A 7,553-nucleotide genomic window follows, 5' to 3' on the forward strand; every position below is an offset into this window, starting at 1 on the left:
CACTATGGTTCAGTGAGCAAAATGAGAGATGTATCAAGGGCTGGTCTCCCCAAGCAGAGTGAGGACCTGTGTTTTTAAACAGTCGTACTGGATTTTAAAACATGACACCAGACGGCTCAGACCCCCTAGGCTTCTGCACACAAACAGTACCCTTTGAACTGAGCCGTCGGTGCGACCAGTGGCTTTTTGTTGTTGTTGTTTTTTAATTGTTTTAATGTTTATTTTTTAGAGAGAGAGACAGAGACAGAGTGTGAGTCGGGGGAGGGGCAGAGAGAGCGGGAGACACAGAATCCGAAGCAGCTCCAGGCCCTGAGCTGTCAGCAAAGAGCACGACGCGGGGCTTGAACTCACGGACTGTGAGATCGTGACCTGAGCCAGAGTCAGAGGCTTAACTGAGCCACCCAGGCGCCCCTTTTTGTTCTATGATCTTCCTCCGTGGTGGCCACTTTGCTGAGTACCCTGTGCCCATCAGTTACCTTTCTGGAAGACTCCACGGCATCCCTTTCTGTGGGGACTGCAGCGCATCCTGGAGATTCAGCGGTGGTTCTTAACAGGCGTTCTCAGAGTGCTCCTTTCCTTCTGTCCCCCCATCTGATTCTCTCCCTCTGGACAAGGAAACAGAATCTCAAAAGGGCTGAGACACAGCCCAGGCTCACACAGTCAGCAGGGCAGAGCTGGAAGAGCCCACTCCTATTCTGGAACCTTCTATTCCTCCGTCACTTGGCCAGGTTTTCAAAAATCCTTTGAATTGCAGCGAGAAAGGATTGTGGGGCGTCCTGGCCGTGTGGAGGGCTCCCAGGGGCAGCGTGGGGCTTTGGGGCATGGCTGTTAGCTTTTCTGTCTGCCCCATTCCGGGGGCCCGGGCTCAGGGGGGGCTTCCCTGCGGGTAGGAAAGGTCAGTGGCGGCGACGGCGTGTCTGAGACGAGAGTAGGGTGGTGGTGACTTCCTATCTGGCAGTTTCCTCAGACTGAGAAGGAAGCAGGAGGAAACTTGCCCTGCTGAGCCCAGTAGCTGCAGGGAAGGGGGTCTGGGCGGGAACTGCTCTCTGCAGGAGCACTTTCGAGGAGCCGTCTCTCTCTCGCTCTCTCTCTCTCTCTCTCTCTCTCTCTCTCTCTCTCTCTCTGTCTCTCTCTCGGCGTCTCGGGTCAGGTCCCACTGTGTGGCGAACGGGGACACTCGTCCTGTTCGTTCCCGGCCTCTGCTCGGGAAGGACCCTCGGGCCTGGAAGAGGCCGTGAGAAGATGTCCCGAGTCGGGCCGCTCGAGGAGCCTTCCAGACCCAAGTCTTCTTCCTGTCTCTCCCTCTCTGCCACCCTGTCTCCGTCGCGACTCCGAGCCTCTTGTGCCCGTGTGGGGTAGGCGGGCTGGACGGTGCCGGCCAGCGTGGGAAGGGGCACGGATCCGAATCCTGCCTCCGACTCGTCCAGCCCCGAGCCTTGCTTGGCACAGGCCTCCTAACCCATCTCAGCCCCGGGGCCTCCTTCGCAAAGTGGCCGGGACATAGCCCACAGCCCTCCTCCGGGCCGGCTCCGTGCACCTCGGGCTGGGCGTCCGACATCCTGCCTGGCCTTCCCGTTTGGCCTTTTCCAAAGGCCTCGGGAATGGCCCGGGACCCTCCGGCCCCCTCCATCTGGCCATTTGCAGCCCCGCCCAGCCCTGGGTGTGAAGGGCCTGTCCCCTCATTGGACCCCTCCCCGCACTGGATGCCTCCCCACACCGGGCCCGTCCCCGACCTGGGCCCCTCCGCCTGCCAGTGCTGCTGGGGGGCCCTAGAGGCCCCTCCACGGTACCCCCAGGCTGCTGTGGGTTTGCCAGCTGAGGGTTATTTTGTCACACATCTTTTTCCTGGTTAATTATTAAAACTAAGTAAAATGCTCATGTTTCTGGTTCACTTACACTGAAATCCTGAAGGTGTTACTGTGGAAAGGATGCTTGATTACTCAGAGCCCCGGGGTCCTCTCCAGCTCTGACTCTGCTCTGTGTTTTATTTTTGGTGCCCCCTCATCCGATCTCTAACAACCTTTGCGCTCGGGAGACGGCTGGCTGTGCTTTGGTCACCCTGCGTCTCTGGGATCCAGGTGGAGAAACACAGCAGACAGGGTGTTATTTTCAATCTCTTCACGACGTGTTAGCAGAACACAAGCTTTCAGCGTGCTTGCGGGCCGAGTGGGGCCTTTTCGTTTCGGGAAGATTCCACGTGGGGGTGGGGGCGGGGTCCGCCTTCCTGTGACATCCAGCAGGTGGAGGCCAGCACCAGGGGGCCCCGCGGCCTGTCACCTGCAGCCACCATTGTGCTGGCGTCAGTCCCAGCAGCGTCCCCAGTGCCTGCCTCGTGCCTGGGCCACCGCTGCCCCCGAGGCCCGTGTCCTGCCCGGCCAAGCACACAGGCTCCGTGTGTGAGGCCCTCCCAGCACACGGTGGGTGGCCGCTCGGTGTGCAGGGCTGAGGGCCTCTGGGACGTGACTTGTCCTCTCTGAGCCTCATTTGTTTTTGTTTTTTTTTTAATTTTTTTTTTCAACGTTTATTTATTTTTGGGACAGAGAGAGACAGAGCATGAACGGGGGAGGGGCAGAGAGAGAGGGAGACACAGAATCGGAAACCGGCTCCAGGCTCCGAGCCATCAGCCCAGAGCCTGACGCGGGGCTCGAACTCACGGACCGCGAGATCGTGACCTGGCTGAAGTCGGACACTTAACCGACTGCACCACCCAGGCGCCCCTCTGAGCCTCATTTCTAAAACAGGGTCACTGCCACTTCTCATCGTGTGGCCCTCAGCAGAGCCGGCCCTTGGGGACGCCCGAGCCCTTGAGGGCGGGTTTTGTGCCTTCCCCCCCTGCACCTCTGAGCTGCCTCTGATCACTGGTGAGGGCAGTGAGAACCATCTAGTAAACATCTCCATACTTCCCTGCTCCCCCGCCCACCCCATGCCCTGCCCCTGCCCGCCCGTGCCCTGCCCTGGGCCGCTTGGGTCCCAGGGGATGTGCTGACTCCAGGGCTCCCTCTGGCCGTGTTTGTTCCCACCTCGTCCTTTCGGAAGAGAAGCAGCGGGCAGCCGGCGGGCCCGGGAGCGGCTGCAGAGCCTGACCCCTGCTCTTGCTTCCTGGGCAGGTGCACAACGTGGCGTTTGCCTTTGAGCTGATGCTGGACGGAGGCCTCAAGACCCCCAAGGCTCGCCCTGAAGGTAATGCCCTGCCCCCGGCCCTGCCTACCCCAGCCCCGGTGCCCACCCCCCCCCCCGCCCCGTGCTCATAGCTTCGGGGACCAGGACCCGGAGGACTGTGCTGGTTTTTAGCAGCCCCTTGACTTGGAGGGCGTGGCCTCCGCCCACGAGCCTCAGGACCTTTGTCCCCCTGCGGGTGCCAGCCCTCAAGCTGAAGATGCTCTTTCCTGCCTTGAAAGGATATTAAAAGCTTGCTGCAGTCAGATGACTGTTGGGTTGATGTCCCTGACGGCCGGCAAAGGGCACGGCTTGTGAGCAGGGACGAGGCGCGATCATGCCGTGTGGGGGTCTGAATAGCCGCAGGGAGGCCCGGGGAGCCGGTGGTGTGGCCGCCCGAGCAGGGAGCCTGGGGGACCAGGAGCGGGCCTTGTGCCTTCCTCGGACCTGCCCATTCACAGAGGGCAATCGGGCCTGTTGGCCGCCTCCGGCTCGGTGGCTCCTGACCTCCCGTCGCTTGCAGCCGTGGCCGGCGGTGGGAGGGTGCCGGGGCCGAGGCCTCAGGACCGGGGAGCCCCTGGGAGCCCCGGGTGCCGGTGGGAGCCCCTGAGTTCATTCTGAGGGTGAACCGGCGGGCAGGCCGTTTCTCCTCTGCGAGTCTTGGCCTCCTGTGCCAAACGGGAAGGCGGGGGGCAGGGGGAGGGTTATGCCGGAGCCCTGCGCTTGCCTCCTGCTCTGACAAGCTGGGCTTGGAAACGCTCTGGGACTCCGTGTAAGGACAGCTGTTGGCTCACGGCAGCCCCTCAGCCTGCCTTCCGTAAGAGATGCTATTTTTGCTTCTGGGGTTGAGTCCCTGCAGGGGGAAAGCAAGGTGATCGTGCTCTGGCCCGACAAGGGGCTTTTGCATCCCTTGCCAGTTCTACGGGGGAACAGGACTGGGGCCCAGAGCAGGGATGTCACTTGTCTGAGGTCACAGGTGAGGACACCCAGGTGCCCAACATCCAGGAGGACTGGTCCCTCTCCCACCAAAGAAGGCAGCCTAGACTTAGTAGGCTGTCGTATCCTCCGAGGGTCCTGCCGTGGGCTACCCCCGGCCCCGTCGCCTGACCTCGAGGGGGCAGGATGGAGTAGCAGCCCCCACCCCGCCCTGCCCCAGAATGCCCACCGTCGGTCCTGGCACCGGATGGCCCGTGGGAGTTGGACCCAGCAAGCATCCTTGGCTGTTGGAGACCCCGCACCACGTGGACACCACTGGTCCCCAGACCGGCCTCGCCGCAGACTCCGTCCCGGCCATCCCAGGCGCTCACTGAGCGGGCAGGTGGCCTGGGGGCCCCTGTGGCAGTCTGTGTCTCGGGACGGCGCTGCCCAGGGCGTCCCGGGTGTGGTGGCTGTCGGTCTTTAAGCCAAAGTGCTCCGCTGTGGACGCGACAGCTGCCCCGTGTGCTCCTGTGTGCTGGCACTCGGGCTCAGGTGTCCTCACCCCGCCCACGCTTTCTGTTTCCTTCCGCAGATGTGGTGAACCTGGATCTCAAGTCCACACTGAGGGTCCTTTACAACCTGTTCACCAAGTATAAGAACCTAGAGTGACCTCGGAGAGCAGCGGAAACCCCTGTGCAGGGCGGGGAGGCCCGCTGGCTTCCCCTCCGAGCCAGGGTTATCCCCGCCCCCACCCCCACTCCACCCGGCCCTTTCGGGTCGTTGCTCTCAAACTCCCTTGTGCAACTCCTGTAACTCTGCAGCGGGCAGGACCCTTGCGAGTCCGGGGTCCTGCGCTCCTGTCTCGTTTGTGGCTCCTCCGGTGCCCTGGTCGCACCCACACCTCCCAGCCCGTGGGAGGGACACCCTGCGATCCTCTGGACCCAGCGATGAACCGCCCCGGGCGGTGAGAACAGCATCAGTAGCTCTGCCCGAGCCGAGACTCAGCTGGACCGTTCTGGGGGAATCTCCATGGAAGCCAGACCTTTTCCGTAAAAAGCATTTTACGGTTTTAAAAACTGCTTTTAAAGTCCCAGAAACTTTTGATGGAACAGGAGGGCCTGTGCCGTGTTCTGCTTCTCGACCGGTGTTCTTTCATTCACTTTTTGCATGAACATCCAAGACCCAGATGACCCGCTGCCGTGGTGTGGGAGGAAGGATTTGCTGAGGCTATTTCTGTATTTCTTTTCTTCTTCTTCTTCTTTTTTTTTTTTTTTTTTTTTTTTTTTGCAACAGCCAAATGGGTTGTGTTAGGAGCTACACCTAAAATGTTGCTCCATCCATCTCAGAGGCCCTGTTTGGGAATAGATGCGTTTTTCAAACTTCTAGAAAGGGGAGTCTATCAGCTTGCCAGGGGCTTCTAGAACAAGGTGCCACAGGCAGGGGGCTTAGGCAGCAGAAGTGGGTGGTCTCCCAGCTCTGGAGGCCAGAAGTCCCAACATCACGGTGTTGGCTTATAGATGGCCGTCCTCCCCCCTGTGTCCTCGTGTTGTCGTCCCTATGAGTGTCTGCGTCCTGATCTCTTATAAGGACACCAGTCATAATGGATTAGGGCCCCCCCATGGGACCTCATGTTAACATATGGACCTCTGTATAGACCCTGTCTCCAAATACAGTGACATTTTGAGGTACTCGGGGTGAGAGCTTCAACGTACGGATTCCAGGGGACACTGTTCAGCCCTTAATGGGGGGATATGAAGTGCTCCTCCCCCTCCTCCCGAGTGTGGCTTTCTAGAACCCTGCTGGCCTCTCCCGCTGGTCGCTTGGTGCCACCCGCCCTCCTCCCCTGTCTACCTTGGCTCAGGAGAGAAATAGGGCCGTCCTGCTGTCCGTAGGCACCGTCGAGCTGGTGTGTCCTACTAAATCGAATGCCAGTGCTCACAGCTCACAAAACGGCTTAATATTCTGGCTCAGCCCCGCTGCTTCCAGGCTGGGGCTAGTTTCAGAATCACCGTTTTGATGGAGGTGGTTTCCCAACGGGGGAAAGAAATAATTAAAACAGCAATACCGTGGTTCCTACGGATGCAGTGACATTAAAGATCCACGTTGACAAAATAGCCAAGGCTGGAAGGTTCCGTGCTGACTTTGTTACACGCCTAGAATGCCAGCATCCTGAAAGCCGTGGAGACCAGTCGTCCGGCCCCGTTCACAGGCAGGCTTGGCGAGGGTGATCCCTGGGGGCCCAGGGGGCTGAAAGGGGGTAGGAGTGGGGACACGGGATTTGGAAAGCACACGACCTTGGGGTTTTCAGCCCAGACAGGCTCCGCACCACGAAAGGGAGGAAATTGCCCTGGAAGGCAGGGGGGCTCCGCGTTCCCAGGCGACAAACCCTCTTCAAGCCCTGTGTGTTTCTGGTCGAAGGGTAAGAGGGATACTAAGATCCGGGTCAACTATGAACAGGCACCTTGGCCTCACAGTGCTGACTGCTAAAGGTCGTGGGTCCGGCAAAAGATGTCACCGCTCCAAACCGGTTTTATTCGAGTTGGATCAGGGGGGTGGAGGTGCCTTCCCCACACCTGTAAGGGGCCCTGGAGCTGTATGCACCTCAATTCCCTCCCTTCCCCGTCCAGTGAGAATCGGAGTTGAAAGCATGGCCTGGACATTTGCACGGTGGTGGGGGGGAGGGGTGCAGATGTGAGGCGGAGGGCAGGGCCACCTCTGGGGACGGTCCCCCCTCCTCTGATCAGCCCCATTGGCCACACTGGGGCATCTTCTTGGGGTGACGGGCAGCAGAAGCAACTTTCCTTAATCCCGGAAAGTTCTAGAACCCTTCCTCAAGTGACCCACATTTTCAGTGAATTGTGTTTCCATGAAGGAGGCCCCTCCACAGGAACTAAGGAAAAGCCAGCTCGTTTGCGCCCGAGTGGCGATGGCTCAGGGTCTCCGGGGCCCGAGTGCGGGGTCGGGCGGGGGTGGTGAGCTGGTCACCTTTGATCCTTCTCCGGGTGGCTTTTGTTCGCATCCTCCGCCGGCCACGGGGAAGCCGCCTGCAGCTTCATTTCCCTTGTGACAACCGCGAGCCCCGTGTGCCCCAGTGTCCTAACTGCATGTGACAGAGAGCTGTGTTTTAAAGGAACCAGATGCTTTTTTCAGCCCCTTCGTGTGCCAGTGTTTCACAGTCTTTTTAATTGTTTGAAGCCATGTCTGTTTTGGGTTTCTGGATATTAAAGAAAAGCCGCTAAAACCCTGGCTGTGCTGTTATGCTGCCCGCCTGGCTGGCCGCGGGAAACTGAGGCTTTTCCTGAGTGCCGCTGGCCAGCACCCTCTATGCAAACCTGATCTGTCCTAAGCCGGAGACTCGTCAGGAGGGTGCCAGGAAGTGCCAACAGTGTGCTGTTATTTATTCCAATAAAGAACTCGAGAGCGTGGGGCCGTCCGCTGCTTGTGTCTGGTGTTTCTCTCCTGTGCTTAGGGGTCATCGG

At 59.6% G+C, this 7,553-nt stretch overlaps 1 protein-coding gene across 4 annotated transcripts in view; it reads left to right on the forward strand.

Moving 5' to 3' along the window:
* The window catches only part of PARVB (parvin beta), a 105,154-nt gene extending 97,655 nt beyond the window's left edge, over window positions 1-7,499 (forward strand). For 3 of the 4 annotated variants that reach the window (XM_043562852.1, XM_043562854.1, XM_043562855.1), the window contains 2 exons: window positions 3,108-3,180; window positions 4,667-7,499. In XM_043562852.1, coding sequence (XP_043418787.1) covers window positions 3,108-3,180; window positions 4,667-4,743 — 150 coding nt within the window. In that variant the 3' untranslated portion in view covers window positions 4,744-7,499. Of the gene's footprint in view, window positions 1-2,741; window positions 2,862-3,107; window positions 3,187-4,666 lie in introns of those variants that run through there. The other variant, XM_043562853.1, reaches the window with a different exon arrangement.
* Window positions 7,500-7,553: the final 54 nt, after the last annotated feature.

Source organism: Prionailurus bengalensis, chromosome B4 (assembly GCF_016509475.1).
Source record: "Prionailurus bengalensis isolate Pbe53 chromosome B4, Fcat_Pben_1.1_paternal_pri, whole genome shotgun sequence".
In the NCBI taxonomy this organism is placed as follows: Eukaryota; Metazoa; Chordata; class Mammalia; order Carnivora; family Felidae; genus Prionailurus; species Prionailurus bengalensis.